The sequence below is a fragment of the Pituophis catenifer genome, unplaced genomic scaffold (assembly GCF_029215685.1).
Source record: "Pituophis catenifer annectens isolate HBS135680 unplaced genomic scaffold, rPitCat1.0.hap2 SCAF_6, whole genome shotgun sequence".
In the NCBI taxonomy this organism is placed as follows: domain Eukaryota; kingdom Metazoa; phylum Chordata; class Lepidosauria; order Squamata; family Colubridae; genus Pituophis; species Pituophis catenifer.
Genome location: NW_027256886.1, coordinates 2403754 through 2426057, shown reverse-complemented (window position 1 = coordinate 2426057; position 22304 = coordinate 2403754). Strand labels below are relative to the sequence as shown.

The window sequence follows — 22304 nt, the reverse complement described above, 5'->3', positions numbered from 1 at the left end:
TTCAGTTTCAATGTTCACAATTTAATTCTCCATATATCAATTTAGTTCTTTTTCTTACTTCTATTTCAAGCAAATCACATCAATTTTCTTTTTTTTTTATTCCTGTGCCATTTGACTTCTTTTGATCCTGCACCAATTAGTCCAATTATAAAAGTTCCATCATACTTTCCCTTTTTTTCCTCACCAAAGTCAAATCGCTTGCAGACAAAGAAAAAACAGCTCCACTGCCAAAATCCCACGGTTATTATCTGTAGCATTCACAATGTTCCAAAACAAGAAGCAAGTTACAATGTTTCTTTTTAAACCCGAAGGTGTCCCTCGGCAATCCACAATTTCGTTTAGTCATGCAAATCGCCATTTTGTTTCACTTATGTAACATTCCAGTTTAATTCACTCCTTCTACTGTATTTTAAAGATAATAATTCTTCTTTATCTTCTTTTCTTTAAAAATCCAATTCAAATTTAAAGTTGTTCAATTTTAAACCGAGTCTCAATGTTTATTTTTCCAATTTAGTCTATTCAAATATCAATTTTTAGTCGGGTCTTTTTCTTTTCTTTTAAAAGTTTCATCTTAAAATCTTCTATGCCCCATAGCTCTCTTGTTTTAAGGCTAGGGGTCTTACAAATAAAATACTCCAAACGTTGTTTCAAGCCTGGGTTGGTTGTCACTCACCCGGCTTCAAAAGGCATTGCTCTTTTCCGCTTTCCTCCTGCACATCACTTGCCTGGTTTGTCCCAGCTTCGTGGCAGCCGCCATGGCTGCCGCCCCCCACCGCCGACTTGCAGAGAGTTCCCTCCGACCTCCAAGGAACTTGCCTGTTCCTCTTGGTCGTCCGAGGTGCCTTTCTTCCATCCCCGTCCCTGCAGGACGGTTCCGGTCCGAAGACCCATCGGCGGTGGTTCGGTAGTCGGGGTTTTCGCGGGGCTCGTCAGAGCCCGCTATTTCCCTGACTGTCTCGCCGCGACGTCAAACCAGAAGTCACAGATTTCACATCTTGATTGGCAGTTTCTCCTGTCTTTTTACCATCCTCTTCCTCCCTCCCTCTCCCTCCCTCCTCCAAGGAAAGTTGATAAAATTTCTTGGGAGAAGTCTCCACAAAGATTCCATTGTCAATGTTAGCCTTTTTTTTTTTTCCTACTGGGTATTGTTGAGTATTTCCAATCTCAGCCATCTGTAAAAGAAAAAAAATAAAAGTGATGGAAATCTTGTAGGGCAAGCGGTGGCTGTCTGGCAAAATAGAGTCCATGAAAAATTGTGCTGAACAAAGTCCGCAATATTGCAAAGTTACACAATAACAAACATTTGTTTTAGAAGACAGTTTGGAAAAGCAAACAGTTGTCGGATTCTAAACTTTTCTAGGTGGGTTTCGACAGACTGTTTGCAGTATTGAGAAAGTTACTTGACTAGAAATGACAACCCATTTTGCAACTGGAATTGGCCTGTGTCCAGTTTTTTTAACAGTTGATTTATCATCCTATTATAAAACAGGTTATGTAGTGTATGCTTATTCAGGATGAGATTAGGGGGTTTTCGGCACTGCAGGCCTGAGCTGCTGGACTTCTGGGCATAAGCCTGCTGGAAACAAAGGTAGTTTAAGAAAATTCTTTGTAGTTTTCAGCTTCTTCTGCTTTAGCCATGATGATGGGCAGGTGTTCTGTCTGCATGATATTTCCTCCTTTAAAGACCCATTAACAAATGTTATTTTAAGAATGAACTTTGTCTGCAAGAGAGGTGAACATATTTCAGCATGCCAAAGTCGTATTACTAGAGCTTTGTTACTTACTACACAAATCTTTAAAAAGAAGCAAACATTTTAGAATAAAGAAAGATAATATTTATTAGTTTCGGTTTCAAAGTCATGTATCTTCCTATTACCCAGAGCATTCAGAGCATTCATTCCTTAGCAGTGGAACTCTCTTCCAAAACATCTAGATCAGGGGTTCCCAACACCAAATGGCTGGTGCGTGCATGCACACATGTGCATGCAGCTCTACGTGTGCAAGCCACCACTTGATGTACCGATGAGTAAGTGACCACTGCAGTGGGCGTTTCAGTCACCCGCAAGGCAAGATTCAGCTAGCGAGGGAGAGCACGGAGCAGTTGTGGAGGTGGTTGCAACGTCATGCCTTTAATGTATTTTGTGTTCACTTCGGTCACTCCTTGTGGGAGCTGAAAGTGGAACCTTCTCAGTAGGTTGCTGAAGAGGAGAAAAAGTTCCATTCTGGCCAGGTTTTCTCCCAAACAGGCTCGCTGACCTACACCAGAGTGGCAGGAAGAAAGGCAACAGGAAGAGTCGTGAGCATTTAAGGGCGGATTCATCTCCAGTTTGCTTTGTCTCTCAACCAGTGGTGGGTTCCTCCCGGTTTGGCCCCACCCCCCCCCACTCCCCCACCACCACCCGCGTTATTCTTACCTTTTATTTGGCCCCACCCCCAATCTATTGCTGCCTCCTGAGTCCCAGCTGTTGGCTAAAGGGAAAAAAACTGTTTAAACTCTTGCCCCGGGGCTTCAAAGGGCCGCCCTACAGCTGATCAGTGTTAAAAGAAAACAAATGAGTAGACCGGTGCCTGCAAAAATACATGAGTAGATCAGTGCCTGCAAAAATAAAAGGGTAGATCGATACAGCTCTGCAAGCAGTTAAAAGCCTAGTAGACCAGTACCTCTGCTAAATCCTAAATAATTGTCACATGACCATCAAGCCACGCCCACAAAATAAGCCACGCCCACAGAACCGGTAGTAAAAAAAAAATTAGAACCCACCCCTGCTCTCAACGTAAATCATTCTTCACACTGGAGTTTTACAGATGGAGAGGACTTTGACTCCCATACCCAGGGATTTCTGGGAGTTGAAGCCCAAAGGGTCTAAAAGCAACCTGATTGGGAAAGTATATAATAAGGATAGGCCTCTTAGGGGTTTTTAAAAGGATTTTAATGGACAGATATTAATATTTGTCTAGTTTCCAAATGCCATTTTTAGTGCAAACTGACAATGGGAGAAACAAGATTTTAGAATTCAGACCTCTGAAATAAAAGCTGTTAAAGGGAATATTCCAGATCTGCCCAAGCAGATGTGCAAAGTATATTCCACTATCAAAAAGTGATCGATCACTAAGCTATGAAAAAAGAACACTCCCATTTATAAAAAAATATCAGAAACCACCCACAAACGATTTCAGTCACATGACATCACCGTAGTACACAAACAACTAAAGCCCTCCAAAACATCTTAAATAAAACAAAAGACCCAATAGCCCAAAAAGAAAAAAAAACCCACAGGAATTATCTAAAACATACAGCGTAAATGTATTTAGGCCAAACAAGTTGAAGACTAGCAGAATGCATCCATGAACTCCAGCCAGCAGACAGAAGACATGATGAAAACTCCTTAAGTGCACAACACATGGAGAGACTTAACTGGGAAACTGTTAGCATCCTAGGCCAATCTAAATCCAAATATTCTAGAGAATACCTGAAGCCTGGCACTCAGACAAGTCAGCCATCAACAGGCACATAGAGATGAACAACATTTACACACCATTCAAAAGAGACAACCAAAAAGCTAAAAAGGAAACAAAAGGACAAAAACACCTCTACCCCAGCAATCAAGCCCCAGATAAGCATGGATTACAGGTGGTTCTCGATTTATAACCATTCATTTAGTGACTATTTAAAGTTACAACAGCACTGAAAAGAATGGCTTATGACCATTTTTCACACATATGACTGTTGCAGCATACCCATGGCCACATATTTATTTATTTATTTATTTATTTATTGAATTTCTATACCGCCCTACTCCCGAAGGACTCAGGGCGGTGCACAGCCATGAAATAAAACACATAAATATACAAAATTTAAAATCGAATAAAATGGATTAAATAAATTTGGCTGAATTAATACCCATAATTTAAAAATACCCATATTTTAAAATCCATTAAAATTTAGAATTTACACTTAAAAGGGAGAAGATTTAGGCGAGGCCAGCTTGATGAAATAAAAGCGTCTTCAACTCGCGGTGGAAGGTGCGCAGATCCGGAATCCTCCGTATCTCTGGGGGGAGCTCATTCCAGATCGTTGGTGCCCCCACAGAGAAGGCTCTCCCCCTAGGGGCTGACAGCTGACATTGTTTGGCCGACGGCACCTGGAGGAGCCCCTCTCTGTGGGAGCGTACTGGTCGGTGGGAGGCTGATGATGGTAGTAAGCGGTCCCGTAAGTAACCAGGTCCCAAGCCATGGAGCGCTTTAAAGGTGGTAACCAGAACCTTGAAGCGCACCCGGAAGACCACCGGGAGCCAGTGCAGCTCACGCAGGAGAGGTGTTACATGGGAGCTCCATGTTGCTCCCATAACCACCCGCGCGGCCGCACTCTGCGCCAGTTGGAGCCTCCGGGTGCACCTCAAGGGGAGCCCCATGTAGAGAGCATTACAATAGTCCAAACGAGAGGTGACGAGGGCATGAGTGACTGTGCGTAACGAGTCCCGATCTAGAAAGGGACGCAACTGGCGAATCAGGCAAACCTGATGAAAAATCCTCCCGGTCACGGCCGTCAAGTGCTCTTCTAAAGACAGCCGTGAGTCCAGGAGGACGCCCAAGTTACGAGCCCTTTCCGTGGGGGCCAATGATTCGCCCCCAATAGCCAGCAATGGCACCAGCTGCCTATATCGGGACGTCGGAAACCACAGCCACTCGGTCTTGGATGGGTTGAGCCTGAGCCCGTTTCTCCCAATCCAGATCCGTACGGCCTCCAGGCACTGGGACATCACTTCAAGGGCATCGTTGGGGTGGTCCGGGGTGGAGATGTACAGCTGGGTGTCATCAGCGTACAGATGGTACTTCACCCCGAAACCACGGATGATCTCGCCCAGCGGCTTTACATAAATGTTGAACAGAAGGGGCGAGAGAACCGATCCCTGCGGCACCCCACATATAAGGGGCCTCGGGGTCGATCTCTGCCCCCCTGTCAACACAGACTGCGACCGGTCAGAGAGAAAGGAGGAGAACCACCGTAAAACGGTGCCTCCCACCCCCAACCCTTCCAGCCGGTGCAGCATGATACCATGGTCGATGGTATCAAAAGCCGCTGAGAGGTCTAACAGGACCAGGACAGAGGAACAACCCCTGTCCCGAGCCCTCCAGAGATCATCAACCAACGCGACCAATGCCGTTTCCGTGCTGTATCCAGGCCTGAAGCCCGACTGGAACGGATCTAGATACGACGCTTCATCCAGGTACTGGGGTAGCTGTCGCGCAACCACACTCTCAACAACCTTCGCAACGAAGCAAAGGTTGGAGACTGGACGATAATTAGCCAATACTGCCGGGTCCAGGGAAGGCTTCTTGAGGAGAGGCCTTACCACCGCCTCTTTCAAGGCGGCGGGAAAGACACCCTCACCCAACGAAGCATTTATAATCCCCTGGAGCCAGCCTCGCGTCACCTCCCGGGAAGCCAGCACTAACCAGGAGGGACACGGGTCCAACAAACATGTGGTCGCGTTCAATCTACCCAGAATCCTGTCCACGTCATCTGGGATCACAGGATCAAACTCATCCCAGATAACAGTCTCAAGACCTGTCTCCGTCACCCTCGTTGGATCTATCCCGTCGGAGTCCAGACCTGCCCGAATCTGAGTGATTTTGTCATACAGATACTGAACAAAATCCTCGGCTCTTCCCTCCAAGGGGTCCTCCCGCGCTTCCTGGTGGAGCAGGGAGCGGGTCACCCTAAACAGGGTGGCCGGGCGATTATCTGATGACGCAATAAGAGCAGTAAAGTGAGTACATTTTGCTGCTTTTATCGCCACTAGGTAACTCCTAATATGAGATCTTACCAGTGTTCGGTCAGATTCAGAAAGACTAGCCCTCCAACAGCTCTCTAGGCGTCTTTTCCGGCGCTTCATCTCCCTCAGCTCCTCGGTGAACCAAGGAGCCAGGCGAGATCGGCGCCGGGTCAGAGGCCGCAAAGGCACGACTCGATCCAGGGCTCCAGCCGCCGCCCTATCCCAGGCGGCCACTAGGTCCCCAGATGAGGCGTGAGCCAGAACCTCCGGGATTGGCCCAAGCTCCATCTGGAACCTATCAGGTTCCATCAGGCGCCTGGGGCGGTACCATCTTACCGGTTCCGCCTCCCTGCGGCGGGGTGCTGCGGTTCGAAGGTCAAGGCGAAGGAGCGAGTGATCTGACCATGACAAGGGCTCGATGACTATATCCCCTATCTCGAGATCACTCAACCACTGTCCAGAGACAAAAACCAAGTCCAGTGTGTTTCCCCCAGTGTGCGTAGGGCCATGAATTAGTTGGGTCAGGTCCATGGCCGTCATGGAAGCCATGAACTCCCGAGCCACCTCAGACGCCTCACCCACGGATGGCAGGTTGAAATCCCCCATGACCATAAGTCTGGGGGTATCAACCGCCACCGCGGCAATAACGTTGAGTAGCTGGGGCAGGGCTGCCGCCATGTGGCAGGGAGCCAGGTACGTGATCAGCAAACCCATCTGAACCCCGTGGCCCCACTTCACAAGGAGGGACTCACAACCAGCTGTCTGAGGTACAGTGGTCTCCCTCGGCCTAAGGCCTTCTTTAATAATAACCGCTACTCCCCCTCCCCTCCCCTGTGACCTTGGCTGATGGAATGCGTGGAAACCTGGTGGGCACATTTCTACCAGAGGGACCCCTCCCTCTGGGCCCAACCAGGTCTCCGTAATACCCGCCAGGTCCGCTCCCCCCTCGTAAACAAGATCACAGATGAGGGGGGCTTTATTTACTACAGACCTGGCGTTGCACAACATCAGACGAAGGCCCGGGCCCTGAAGGTCTGTACTACCTGGAGAACGGGTAGAGCCTTGGGGGCCGGAGCACTCTACCGCTTGAAGACAGCGGGTGCGTGCTCCCTTAACATGATATGGCCCCCTGCTCCCGCCATATCTACCCCTCCCACACACAGTACTGATGGTGAAAGCATAGTCTGGACCAGCTCGACCCCCTCCGGATCCCCCACCACCCCCGCCGAACGTCCTGGCCAAGCCCGACTCTCCCCCTAGTGGGTTATCCCCCAAACCCACAATCCTAATTCCAATCCCACCCCCCTCCCCCCTCCCAGAACCCCTTAAAAGTTTAAACAAGGACAATTTTAAAAAACCCCGCAACCCCCTCTTTGCGGCATGCCACCTCTCGGGACTCCAGAGCCCGTCATCGAGGTAGGCCCTCGATAGAATGGAGGGCCAAGCCTGCGAGAGGGGGGAGTCTCGCAGACCAAGAAGCTCCGCTGCTGAGTACATTAATCATCATAATGGGTAACACGACCATATCCTGAGGGTGTATATAAAGGACCGAGGAGAAGACAAAGGAATGGGGGATCTCAAAGACATATTTGCAGGACCAAGTCCCCTGTCCCCTCACAACAGAGGACATAGTCCAAAGCCAGGACGACCACAGTTCCAAGGGGGAAATAGATCTAACCACCCTCTCACGGTGGTTAGGTCAGCTGGACAACCCCCTCTTGTGGTGGGGTGGCAGTAATGAACCGATGCATATAGACAGCGTCCGGGGGTCAGGTCCAAAAATCGCCCTCTCACGGCGTTTTGTCCGGTGGTAAAGACCGATGGTAAAGTCCCCTCGCTGGTAAAGTCCCCTCGCTGATAAAGTGCATATGTATAGAAAGCTGGTAAAGTGCATATATGTAGAAAGCGTCCCGGTTCAGCCCCCAGGGGCTCCGGCACCTGGCCACCCTCTCACGGTGGTCAGGCAAATGTCTAGCCCCCTCAGCCGGCGGGATGCAGCCATGTACCGGTCTCCCGTTCAGATGGAAATAGCCCTCTCCAAAGTCAGGGGGATTCAGAATGGTAATAATAATAGGGCTTAGCGCCAATGAGTCCCACAGGCTGACAGTTGGTCCAGGTGGGCCCAGTTCTAAAAAGGAACGCTGGAGGGGAGAGAATGGGGCAGAAATGGGGCGGCTTTCTCAAGCCCCCCGCCCCCCGCACAACCACAAATTGAGGCCTCCCGAGGCCCAGAAAATTACTCCGGGTCTTTTCCGCCCAACCGTGGTTGCAGGTCTCCCAGACCTGTTGGTTTGTTGCCCCCCCGGCTCCTACTCCAAAAGGGGGGGGTCCCCAGCGCCGTCTGACTGCCAGCTAGCCTCCACAGCAACCGCCATCGCCGCCACCACCACGCCATCGTTGCCAGCCCCCAAAGAGCCTGGCAACGACCCGAAGATCTTCAGGGGGTGCCCGACACCTCGTATAGCACTTCGGGCAACCCCCCCGGGCTTCAGAACTTGCCGCGCGGCGGGCGCCCCCCGGCACAGCGTCGCTCCCACTCATTGATGGCTCCGGCTGTAAAAAACGCTGCCGACGCTGCCGACGCCCAGCTGATCAGCCTGGCGCTCCACGCATCGCCCCTTCCCCTCGGCTCAGTCACGGAGGGAAAGAAAACCCTCTCCGTGCTGGCCGGGAGCTCCCCTGACGGGTCCTGGGGTCGAGGATCTTCAAAACGACCCCCAAAGGACCCAAAGGGTAGGTCAGCGCCCCATCCTCAGATCGTGATCGTAGCGGGCGCCGCCATCTTGGACATGCGCAGAAGGGTAAATTCTGATCAAAATGTGGGCACTTAGCAACTAGAATGCATTTATGACAGTCCCAGGGTCACATAATCACCTGCAACTTTCCTAACAGGCTTCTGACAATAAGCCAGAATAGGGGAAGCCAGATTTGCTTAGTGACTGCAAAATTCATTTAACAATTGCAGTGATTCACTTAATAACTGTGGCAAAAATGTCAGGGCGCTGATTAATCCCATTATGCTTTGGGATAATCGCACCTTGATTAAGAGGAGTGGATCAAGACTTTTCCTTGTCAGCATACTTTAAGAAAACAAAACCCGAAGATATATCTTCTAAGAAAACTCATTTATTTGTTATAAAGAAAATAAAACATCTCACTAATCTAATAGTTACATTTTTGCAAAAGTTCATGCTGGCTATTTCTCAGCCGGACCTTTCTGGCAAGAGAAGAAAGAAAAGTGTGGAGGAATGTGGGTGGAGAGACATGCGCAGTTTAGCTTACTGATAACAATTCTTGGCAAGCTACGGAAAGTCTGATAGTCCAGAAATGAAAGCTCAGTCCTTTGGGAGAAGGGCGGTATACAAATCAAATAAACTAAATAAAAGAACGCAGTGACAAAAAAGGTAATAAAATAGGGCAAAATTCTCTTAACAACTGCATTGCTTAGCAACAGAAATTTTGGTCTCTTAATTCTGGTCGCAGGTCAAGGACTTCCTGTAACATCAGGATTAATACCAAACCAACAATCAATTGGTAAACAATAGCTCAATCATGGGACTACTTGCTTGCATCAATGCTGAAAGGGCAAGCCATTATATATAAAGAGAACAAACCCCACTCCCTTCTAGCTCTAATTATGTTACTAATTGGGTAATGAAACATACTGCATAATATGGAATAGATGGTACCAGTGGAAAAATCAGAGGAGGGGGAATGGTTAAAGATGAAATTTAGAAGAAATCAATACAATTAACAACTGCACTGTCAGATAGATAGAAAAGGAAATAAGCCACTGTGAGTATGTATATATGTATATATAATAATAGAAAGTAGTCAATAGATGAAGTCGAGTACTGTATATGTATTATATATGTATATGTTATTTGTGTTTCTGATTAAGAGAAACTTGTTTGTTTTTCTTATATTTGCTTTAAATGTTTTTTAAATACGAATAAAGTTTGTTTTTAAAATTAAAAAAAAGAGAAGTATTTCCTTTCATCTGTGGTTCTGAAACAATCTCTAATTTCTCTGATTTTAAATAATTCCTTACAATTTCTTTACTTGAAAATATAACACTTCTCACTCTCCAAATGTCCTCAGATACAGACCTGGGAGTCCCACTTTATATCATCAATTGTCAGTTTATCTTTTCCCATTGTAACCACCAAACACCAAGGACTACTATTCCCCAGCTTCATATATTGTGATCTGGAGTCATGAGTTTGGGGGGGGGGGGAGTTTCCATTTGAAATGTCTAACACAAAGTAATGTCCACCAAGTTCTCTTATTCTAATAAATCTGCTTAAAAAAAAAAAGAAAGAAAGAAACATCGGCATGACAACAACCAAGCTTAAGAAAACAACCAAGATTTCCAGAATCCTCTCCATAGTCTATTAGGGGCTGAAAAGAAGCAACTTCACATTGCAATTAATAGGATATGAAAAGGTTAGCTTTGGTCTCTTTATCTGCAATATGTGAATCAGATTGAATTTCTGAATTATAAAAACATACTGGACTCATGTCCATGTGCATGAGAAAACTGAACACTGGAGAACTCTACATAACTGCTAAGTATATATTTTTTTAATTGTTGGGGGGAAGATTCCCCCTAGAACCTACCCATGGAAAATGGTATGAAGGCTTCTCTGTTGATAAAGTTTCCTTTTTGATCCAAAAAATGACCAGGATTGAAACATTCAGGGGTCTCCCACTCCTTAGGATCCAAGAGGGCTGAGGATATATTTGGTATAACTATAATCCCCTAGAAAGCCATAAAAGTTTAAATTGTTCAGTTGCATCAACCTAAAGATCAGTTTTAGAAAACATCAGATTTCCGTGTCAAAAAATGCTTGTTCCACATGAAATTTCTGCCTATCCATATACCATAATAAACTATACAAGCAGGATAACTCTACAGTAATGTAATTAAATTAAATCAGCATGCTCTCAAGTCAAACATTAATAATCAGACAACTTTTTTAAAAATGTAATGGCACTCCAGGAAGCCTACATAAACAGCATAAAGATGTAGTAGCCTGTATTGCTATTATCCTTCTCAATTTCTCATCTTTCCTACTGTCTTCTCCTATTTGTATCTTATGATTTATCATTTGCTGTTTGTATCTTATGATTAATGATTGCAACTTTGATTTCTGATCTATGACAGGGGTGTCAAATTCAATTTCATTGAGGGCCGCATCAGGGTTGTGTTTGACCTCGGGGGTGGGGGTAGCCAGAGTGGGCATGGCCTGCTTGATGTTACTCATGTCAGGGGCGCCTATCAGGGGTGGGTTCTACTTACCTTTACTACCGGTTCGCAACGGGATCGCGCTCGCTCGCTTGCCTTGCTTCTGCACATGCGCGGATCACTTCTGATGACATCAGGGTCAGTGGGCGGAACCTCCCGCTGGTTTTACTACTGGTTCTATAGAACCGGTACAAACCGTGGGCAACCTACCACTTGCGCCTATGGCTCTGCCAGCGAAAACAGGCTCCCGAGCACCGTTTCCAGCTGTGACGGCCTCCTGCAACCCTCTGCCAGCGAAAACGGAGCTCGGGAGGGCTGCATTTTTGCTGGCAGAGGCACCGCGGGCCAGTCCTTCACTGTTTCCAGGGTGGCCCCACAGGCCAGATCTCAGCACCTCATGGGCCTCATTCGGCCCACGAGTTTAACAGGAGTTTAACACCCCAGATCTATGACCTATCACTTTGTTGCTTGTATGTGCACTGAGAGCTTGTATACTGTAGACTAATTCCTTGTGTGTGTCCAATCACACTCAGCAAATAAAGAATTCTACTCTGCTCTGCTCTGCTCTGCTCTGCTCTGCTCTGCTCTGCTCTGCTCTACTCTACTCTATCCCTCCACTCCACTCCACTCCATTCTCTATTCTATTCCCTGTGTGATTTTGTGATTGAGTCTAATAGGTGCTTCCTTAGAAAATACTCCAGATGTTGGGTCAAAACAGAAGGTGTCATGTACTACCAGATGCTCAAACAACTGGGGGAGAAAAACCTCAGAGTCAGATCTCTGGGCTTGAGAAATGCTTACAAACACTTGAGATCACTCATAATATATTATCATTATTATCAAATGTGTTTGGCATTTTTTGATGGATTGCTGCAATTCTAGAAGAACCTCCATCTCAGTGAAATATATAAGGCAATGAGGGATGTTTACCTTTTGAATAGGAAAACCAAGGACTGTTGTGTCTTTCACAGATTGTCTGGGGCCACCAATTAAAATAATGTTGGCATAGCGCTGGATCTCATGAATAACAGCATTGGTATAGGGCAGGTTCCTCCGATCGCTGCAGGAGATCAGCCGGGAGGAAGAACCCAGGATACTGTCAAGTTCTTTTTGGACTTTGGCTGAAAAAATAGATCAGTTTCAGAGAATATACATAACATCTCCAACCATCTCTCTCTTCCTCCACATCTATTGTTTTTGTGTTCCCAGAAACATGAGAAGCACTCTGCTAAAACAGCACAGGGTGATTTTTGGTCTCCAGGACAGACAAATCAGGTCTCCAGAAGGACCTGAGAACAATGGCATTCAGAACTGTGCTGCCTTGTCTTAGTGTTTCACTTCAAATGCATTCAGAACTCCATTTTGAGAGACATTGATGATCTGGACAAAACTTTGGGCTCCAATCTGCATATTAAGCTCAGAGGTGATTACTTTGTTTAAAAGGTGAAGAGAATAAAATTTATTCATTTCTAAAATTGCATCCCACTTATCTAAACAGAGTGGTCACACTGTCTACATATCTTAATGCATGTTATGTTAGGAGATGAACACATCTCTAATCGCAATTCATACAAAATAAATTTTATCAATTCCTTTTTTACTTTCCTTGTCCTCCTGCCTCCTGTGTAATTGTTGTCCCTGTTCTCAGCTGCCCTCACATTTTCTTTTTTTTTTTTCAAGAGATGAATATCGTTTTAGATATTATTTAGATATTATTTAGATATTATTAATTTTTAGATTTGTTTCTCAGTGTTTCAACCTATGTACAAAGATGAAAATCTATGACAGAAAAATAAGGCAAAGTACAGACTGTAAATGGCAACAATCAGCAACTAGAAAATGCACAGTAGACAGTAGCAAACACAAGTATCAACTAGGAGAGCCTAATTAAAAATACCCATGAAATGAAGCAAACTGAGATGGAAGCTTCAAACCCAAAGCTGATACACCTTCCTCATACTAATTCCACAGTTTAACGAGTCCCGTGCGCTCCCACAGAGAGGGCCTCCTCAGGGTGCCATCAGCCAATCAATGTAGGCTGGTGACCCCCAGGGGGAGGGCCTTCTCTGTGGGGGCACCTACCCTCTGGAATCAGTTGCCCCCAGAGATAAGGAGAATCCAAGACCTTAGTGCCTTCCGCCGTGCCCTTAAAACCCACTTTTTCCAGCAAGCCGGGCTGGCTTAAGAAGAAATTTTAAATATTTTAATTGGTTTGTATTTTTAATTTTGGGCCAAATTTATATATATTTTAATTGTTTTTTAATATTTGTATTTTATGTTTTTTAATTCTGGCTGTACACCGCCCTGAGTCCTCAGGGAGAAGGGCGGTATATAAATTTAAAATAAATAAATAAAATAAAAAACAATTGCATCTCTGTGAATGGAAATGCCTTAGAAATTAAATAGAGATTGCACAGATGAACAAATAAATATACAATATGTAGACAAATTCAGTTTTATACATAGAGGAATAGCCTCTAAGAAAAGGCTCACTTTTTCACCCATCTTGGATGATCATTATAAAATCCCAGTTCAAATTAACCACCTTGTGGCTTAGATAAATCCTAGTTGGGAGTACAATTTGTCCCAAATCAGCTGCGCAGCTCAGTGGGTAAGCTAGGACTAGTTTCATTCCTACAAGTCAAAGGTTTTTGTAAGTAGAGGCGGAGAAGTTTGAGCAATTTGAAAGAAGTCAGAGTGAAGATATTAAATGTAACAAGTATTCAAGTTCATTTTTCAAGTAAATATTATATGCATCTGTTACAGGTCTGTGATTTCCCCCCTGCCTTTCTACCTTCCTCCCTTTCTCACCTTGGATATCTGGGTAGGCCACCATGTAGAGTAGTGCCCAATGCAGTGTGGTAGATGTGGTCTCTGACCCTGCTATGAAAAAATCGAAGATACTGTAGGCCAGGTTGTTTTCATCCAGAGTAGATGTGGGGTCATCTTTTCTCTGTGAATGCATATCAAGAAACTTAGGTAAGGAGATAGAAAAAGTAGAAGAGGTCTTGAGAGACATGAAAAGGAAACTATCTTTACTTAATAAGGAATATGCTTAAGAATCAAGTCCCTTCAATAGAATATTGATTCGTCAACAGACTAGAGGAAATCTGGATTTCTTAATTAAAAAGACCTCTGTCATCTTTATTCTGTGAACGCAGAATAATAAAGCTCAGGTGAAAGGACAGGAATAATGCAAAAGAGCTTGGCATGATGAGAATCAATTTGGTCTAGTGGTGAAGGTGCTAGCCTAGAAATCAAAAGGCTGAATTCTAGGCCCTTCTTAGTCATAAAAATTGCTGGGTGACTTTGGGCCAGTTATTCTCTCTCAACCCAGGGTGGTTTTAGGGGGTGAACCTATTCTCCAAAGCATCTGAACGCAGGTCAAGAAACAATGGATGGAAACTAATCAGGGAGAGAAACAAAATAAAAATAAGGAGAAATTTCCTGAGAGTGAGAACAATTAATCAGTGGAATGGCTTGCCTTCAGAAGTTGTGGATACTGCATCACTGGAGGATTTTAAGAAGAGATTGGAGGACATTTATCTGAAATGGGATAGGGTTTCCTGCTTGAGCAAAGGTTTGGACTAGACGACCTCCAAGGTCCCTTTCAACTCTATTATTCTGAACTTTTTGTGAGCACAAAAAGAGAGGAAAATACTTATTGATCTGAGACAAGTTTGAATTTTGAGAGTGCTATACTAATGGTATTCATCTCTTACTTTTGCCATCTGTGCCAAGTAGAAATCAATGAAATTCTGTGGATCATCCAGCATCCCACTCTTCTCATGACTTCTGATCTCCTTCATTGCAAAAGATATTGAAAAGTCATAACAAGCAAAGGCCCTCTGATGACGGCCTGGGAGATGATACATAATCCATGGGAATGTATCATAGACCTGCATAAGACAGAAAACCCATTAAAAACACAATATTTGGCAGTAAGAAAACATATTTTCTGTGGGCCATTGATGACAATAGCCAATCTAAGATGTGATGTAATGTGTGTTTCTCTGATCAACCTATCTTAAATACTTCCCATTTTTTATTTCATGCACCCACCTCTGCATTAACCTCTGTGGCTGATCTGCTGTTAGCTACGCCTGCCCTCAACATATATTACCACTATTTTGCTAATATTCCAAACTAAAGGAGTTATATTACCATCTCAGCATTCTGTGCCCATTTCTTTCTTTTAGTTATCCAAGGAGATTAGAAAGAGATAAAGTGTTGTGGCCTGACAGCCACCAGCCCCTCCGGCAGCCAAATCAGATGAGGCGGCAACATGGGAGTCAGGGCCAGCGTCAAGGCAACCTGAGAGCTCCGAGGGGAAAGAGGGAATGGAGCTGGCAGAGAGAGAGAGGCAGAGCCTGGGCCATCCATCAGCCCTCAGATGAAGAGTCAACAGCTCCCAGGTCTGGAGGTGGCTGATGAGGAAGAAGAGGAACAGCTGGGCCTGACACATGAATGTGCAGAAGGCAGAGAGGAGAGGAAACCAGTGGAAATCTATGGGCTGGTCCTTGGGATGGAAGAGCCACCGCTGCTAGCGAAGCCCCACCCTAGCTGTGGGGATAAAAGGCAAGGGGCGGAGATGAATAGATGTGGCAGACAACTATTCATCTCCCTGCCGGTCAGCCGCTGATAGCCTGCGCTTGCGAATCCTGTCTGGAAATTATCAGAATTCTTCTTGGAATCTGCAGTGCCTTCTGAGTGTGTCTGTGATTATCTCTGCTGCTGGAAGAAAGCGAGCGCACCCTCCAGGACTTCCTTTGCAAGTGTGGGAAGTGAGAGAGAGAGAGATTCCTGGTATGTTGGAGCCAGTTCAGGGGGAAAGGGAGTGAGCATCACTTTCCACAGACTTAGAGACTTTGTAGCCTGCTGTGAAAGAGCGGCTGCTGGTGCTCCTAATCAAGGGAATGTTTTATTAAATACAAAGGGCTTGTCATGTTTGGGAGCTGGGTCAGAACAGAAAGCTTCATATCTTCCCTATAACTATCCTTGCCTCTTGTATCATTTCTTGGACATTCTGATTTGACAACTGGGGCATTGGGGAAATTTCTAGATAGAGTTTCAGTTTAGTTTAGTTTATTGTCATTGCACTTCATACAACAAAATTAAATGCCATCTTCAGTGTACATTATAACTAAAAAAATAAAACACAAACACACATCCTTCACATTCTATACAATTGAACTGAAAACCTGATATTGCATTAATATTGCACTATACGGTAGAATTCAATATAGTTACTGCTCTGGGATAAAAGCTGCTTTTCAGCCTATTTGTCCTTGTTTTTATTGTCCTGTACCGTCTGCCAGATGGTAAAAGGTCTCGTAAGTACCCCGGTCCTAAGCCATGGAGCGCTCTAAAGGTGGTAACCAAAACCTTGAAGCGCACCCAGAAGACCACCGGGAGCCAGTGCAGCTCGTGCAGGAGGGGGGGTCACATGGGAGCGCCCCGTCGCTCCCATTACCACCCGCGCGGCCACATTCTGGACCAGCTGGAGCCTCCGGGTGCTCCTCAAGGGGAGCCCCATGTAGAGAGCATTGCAGTAGTCCAGGCGGAAAGTGACGAGGGCATGAGTGATCGTATTTAATGAGTCCCGATCCAGAAAGGGACGCAACTGGCGAATCAGGCGAACCTGATAAAACGTCCTCCCGGCCACAGCTGTCAAGTGCTCTTCTAAAGACAGCTGTGAGTCCAGGAGGACCCCCAAGTTGCGAGCCCTCTCCGTGGGGGCCAATGACTCACCCCCAATAGTCAGTGATGGCACCAACTGACTATATCGGGATGTCAGAAACCACAGCCACTCGGTCTTGGATGGGTTGAGCCTGAGTCTGCTCCTCCCCATCTTTAACCATCTCTTAAAGATGGTTCTTTAAGAATGTTTTGAACTTTCTTTTTTTTTTTTTATTGAAAAAGTTTTCAAATACAAATTTTCCCCCTTTTTTTCCCCCTCTCCCTCCCCCTCCCTAACCCCCCCTCCCCACCCATCCCCCCCTGTGACTTCTTCGTAACAAAAAGAAAAAAAAACCCTAATTCATAACAGATTACTTACTCCCTCCTCTAAATATTGACCTTTACTTACTAAAAATATTATTAATATTATGACATCCCCCTTTATCCATACATTTCAGAAAAGAGAAAAGAAAGAAAAAAAAAAAGACATTATACTATAACATTATAGAATAACTTCTAATTTAGCATAATAGTATTCTAACTCCCAATTTGGCAATAATCTGCCCTTTTTCTCCTATCTATATATTATTACAACAATTCAAAACCACCTTCCACTTTAAAACTATACGATAAGTCCTACTTTAACATTTAATCTTCTATATATATTACTATAACATTTCAAAGCGGCCTTCCCCATAAAATTTTTATGGGGAAGAATGTTTTGAACTTTCTTAAGGCAGCGGGAGCTATAAAGCTCTTCCAAAGATGGGAGGGGGTAACCACTGATCCTTTGGGCAATGCCGTTAACCCTCTGGAGCGCTGTCCTACCTGCCACTGTGCAATTGGCAAACCATACACAGATGTTAAAATACTCTCTATGGTGCAGCGGTAGAAGGTCACCAGCAGTTTTTTATTCAGTTGTTGTTTCCTGAGAAGTCTCAGGTAGTATAATCTCTACTGGGCCCTTTTGACCAATGCTGCAATGTGAGTGCCCCATGCATTCACATTACCGTACTTACAGTCTGCCAGATGCTTCCTCCAATTTGAAGTATAAATTCGGTACTTTTGATTAGCTGGTGGAAAGTTTCATCATCTTTGGAGAATCGATAGCCAAACAGGAGAGCACAGATCACATTGGAAACAGCAAGAATGATGTGGAAAGAAGGTTCCATGGGCTGCCCTGTATTTTTATTGAAAGTTCATTCATCAACTATAAATATTATGCAATTTTTTTTAAAAAAAGATATTTCCTTATAATTCCAACTCATATATCTTGCTTTGCTTTCAACCCATCAAATTATAGTATGTTCATGTACAATAGAATTAGAAGTAATTATTTTGCTTGGTTTATATGCAGTATCAAATTACAGCAACCCTAATCCTAAAATTAGGATAGCCTGGTTTAGTGGCAAATGAAACAGACTCTGGGCTGCCTTCTCCAAATTCCTCCATTATTCTATTTTTAAAATGGCTTTTCAACCATACCTTTAGAGCTGTCAAAGACCTCAATCAAATGCAAAGTCTCTTCTTGGATCTGATGCTCCAGGCCTGACTTTCCTTGGCTCAGAAACTTGAGACCCATCGCCCCAATTCGCCGATGTTGCTTCCATACATTTCCACTGGCAAAAATGATGCCTGAAAAATCACTGGGTGATTATTTTCTGTTCTGTTATTTGATGTTTCATAATCAAAACACCTCAGTGTCTGATCTGAAGTCTGAAGTATCAAAGTCTGATCTTGATCGGGCAGGTTAGGAAATTGGCTTGTACTGAGATCTTCTTGTGAATAGTTATGTTTATTAAGTATCTGCCCAAGGCAACCATGAACTGATGTAACTAGCGATTCCATACTCGAACAGAGCATGACTGGAGTTTGCAGTTTCAAGATGTACTGATTTTGAGATTTGATTGAAAAAAGTATGTCCGTGGGCTATTTTTATTTATTTATTATTAAACTTAAATGCTGCCCATCTCACTGTGGCTATGATAGAGAAGGACAAAACTTTGGGGGGGGAGAGTTAGAAATAGCAGAAATCTGAGCTCCCTAGATGGCATTAATCCTGTTGTATTTCAGGTAGATTTTATAAGGAGTGTCAAGTTACCAGCAGCTGTTGGCAGCCTGGAAAGATGGAGTTGTACAAGTCTCATTAGTCAGATTTATTAGAAGAAAAGGGGTTGGGCTAGACAACCTTGGAAACTGGATATCTGTAATTTCCCTCTACTTCACCAGTGGGTATATTAAAATAGGGTTTTCTTTTTGCCTTTAGTTAGCAGTCATGTCTGTCTGTCTGTCTGTCTGTCTATCAGCCAGCCAGAGCCAGCCAGCCGGCCAGCCAAGGATTTTAAGTCATTAATAAATCTGGTATTTATCTCAGTTTTCCCATTGAGGCCAGAATTAAGAAGCAAACCAAAAACCAGGACTGAAACAAAACCAAAAGTTTGCATTGTAGAAGATTGGCAAAGAGTTAGTGGTGTGAAGCCCTTTTCCCTTTTGCACTTTCAAGAAATACCTCCACAGAAAGAGTTATTTAGCCAGCTGAGGCACTTTGTATGTAATTCAGTGACGGCTGCATTGCAACATCTTCCACTCATGCACTTTGTCATTACTTAGCAGACTTTGTGGACTGCATCATTGTATTGTTAATTGCTCTTGCCTGCCTATTTTCTAACCCCTGCCATTCTGTCCCCCATTCTGTCTGGGGAATTCTGGGAGTTGAAGTCCACATGTCTTCAAATTGCTAAGGTTGAGAAACACTGGCTTAGAATCTTTCCTAAAAAGATTCCACTATTTTAAGATAAGAAGCACCATTGAACCAGGTCCAGATGTTTACATAAATTACATAACTTATATTAAAAACAAATATTAAAAGGAGGGAGAAGCCCCTAGAAAGTTTGAACCTTGATGTAGACTCAAAGCCGCAGAAGGGTCTTGCATAACTGTAGGCTTTAAGGCATCTGTTTGGCACCATTCTTGGACTTCCTGGGATGATGAAGGGAGATGGACTGGTATATCATTCTATCAACTCCCTAACACTTATTCAATAATATCCTATTAGGCATTCCATTCTGGTTTAAGCCTGTTGCTTATTGGCACCTGACTGGCCACTGAAGTCTCAACACAGATTAGAGCTAAATCCCAGGGGAAAGTGTTGCTCAAATTCTTAGGATTTCATCTTTCTGACTGCACTGTTCTCTTGCTTCTTTGTAAATATAACATTTTACTTTCTTAGAGTTCTACTGGCAAAGCCTTCTTCACATGCTCTTCTGGTGACCTGATTCCAGAGGAAGTTCATTAAACTCACCTTTTCTCTTGCCAAGTTTTTCAAAAAAAGGACTTGTTGGTCGTCCGCTCATGTCTTCTGGATGGGCTGTCAGACCTTCCTTCACCGCCTCAAATCCGTTGAGTATAATTATTGGTAACGGTCCCAACCACAAGGTGAAGACATTCCCATGAGTCTTTGCTAGCTGCAGATACGTGGAGAGTAAAAATAAATCTTAGCCTAGCTCAGTTGAAGCCGTTGCTAATATGTAAGCACTATTCACCCTTCAGAAATCATTTGGAATCATTTGCATTTTACACAAAATCTTTTGTTAAAGCAAGCATGCCATTAGGAAGACTATAATATTATCTAAATTATTTTTAAACTATAATGAGATTAGAAGTGTAATACTAAGAAATATTAGAAGTTTCAAAGATCATTGTGCCTACCGTCCCTGTCCTACTGTCCCCATTTACTTGTAGTCATTCTTAGTTTATACAAAATAAATAAATAAATAAATAAAAGATTTTCAACTAGACAAGCCTTCAACATGATTTAGCAACAGATTTTATCTAATTTAATCATTAAGACAACTTTTTTTAAATCTATAGATATTAACACAATCTTCTCTGAGGCCTTTCCTTGTGATTCTTGCCAATAGTAAGAACTATTTCATTAATTATGGTATAGGTTAGTTCAAAACTATTTTTAAAAGAGCTGCAAGAAATATTATAAAAATCTTATGCCAGAACTAGGGGAAACAGGATTTCTTCCAAGAAGCCTTTTGGAAATTCTTCCTTCCTTCATGTACGTAACTAACTGTGGCTTGGAAATGCTTGGAAGCAACCACGAATGTGGCCAGCGTGGGTTTGTGGCATGGATTGCTTGCAAAGGTGGAAAGACCCTTTCACTTTATATTTCTATTTTTTGATGTTGAAAGGTAAGAAAACTGCTGCCAAGTGTGCCTTGCAAGAGGCTGCTGGTGAGATGGATGGAGCAGCAAGTGGGGCATTGTCCAGCTTCAGTTAAATATCTTCCTTAATTCAGAAAGAAGGAAAATGAGGACAGCTGAGCACAGCATAGGGCCCTATTTTAAGCATCAGACATCCAGCAGAAATTGATCATCTTCCAGCCCTCAGCCAGATGGATTGGTAGGACCTGTCCTGCACCCTCCTTCCCATCCATCATCTCTTCCTTCCCTTCTTCATGGAGCAAGCAGAGACTTAACTCTTTTTCTGACTGAAGCACCCCAACGTGGAACTCAGATGCTGAGACCCTCAACTCTCCAGATCATCCTTACTAATAACTTCACCTTAATTCTAAGGAGTATCTCAGCTTTCCTAAGCCAAGTTGAGCACAGAGTTTATAAATACCGTAATAAGAGTCTGATAAGAAAAGTCAAATCTCATCTGCCACAGTGTTCCAATAACTGGGAAAGGCATCGGTCCAGGAGGAAGTCTTCGGGCCATCCATAGTATTTTCAGGTACTGTGAAATCACAAGCACAAGCACAAGAGCGATTAGCAGACCAGGCAAGGCTGACATCTTTGTATGTTTTCTCCTTTTTCCTTCCACGTCTTTCCAAACTTTCCAAACTTCACCCTTAGGGAATACCTCTTTCTGTTCTGCTCAATCTTGTCAAGAGTCAAGTGATTTTGCTTATCTTGCTTAACCAGTTTAAGATCCTCCTCTCCATGCAAATTAAAATCTAAAACTATTGGAACTTCGGAACTTTGTCACAGATTCTGAGTACACCTTACCCCTCTCTTCGTATTAGGAAACCAAGGTTGCCTCAAGTCTTTGCAGTTCCACCAACTATGAGTTGATGATGATGATGACAGACATGCTTCTGTTCAAGTGGAATGTGTTTTGTCGAATATGTTAGGAATATATTAGCCTGACTATATTATATATTACATATTATAATACATATATATATATATATATATATATATATATATATATATATATATTTTCTTTTTTCATAGGCTTTTATGTGCATATTCTTTCTAGCCAGGTAAAACCCACGTAAAAGATATATATATATATCTTTTTTCTTTTTTCATAGGCTTTTATGTGCATATTCTTTCTAGCCAGGTAAAACCCACGTAAAATTGGAAGTGTCTTGGCGACGTTTCGACGAAGTCTCATTCGTCATCTTCAGGCTGGTGTTCTCGGCTTCGTGCTTCCAGGAGCATTGCTGCTGGGAGAAGACCCGAATAACCAAAGACATATATATATATATATATATATATATATATATATATATATATATATATATATATATATATATATATGTTTATGTAAGTTTTCACGGGTATGTATGTGTGTATAGTTAATAT

General features: G+C 43.7%; 1 protein-coding gene across 1 annotated transcript; it reads right to left on the bottom strand.

The window, feature by feature from the left end:
- Positions 1–1852: 1852 nt before the first annotated feature.
- On the bottom strand, positions 1853–21507 carry LOC139317864 (cytochrome P450 2J6-like). Its single transcript, XM_070944989.1, has 9 exons — positions 21337–21507; positions 20006–20168; positions 18190–18339; positions 17724–17884; positions 14748–14924; positions 13837–13978; positions 11956–12146; positions 10398–10539; positions 1853–2256 (listed from the first exon to the last, which is right to left on the bottom strand). The coding sequence occupies exons 1-9, from the start codon at positions 21505–21507 to the stop codon at positions 2078–2080; spliced, it is 1476 nt and encodes a 491-aa protein (XP_070801090.1). The 3' UTR covers positions 1853–2077.
- Between the last annotated feature and the right edge of the window lie 797 nt (positions 21508–22304).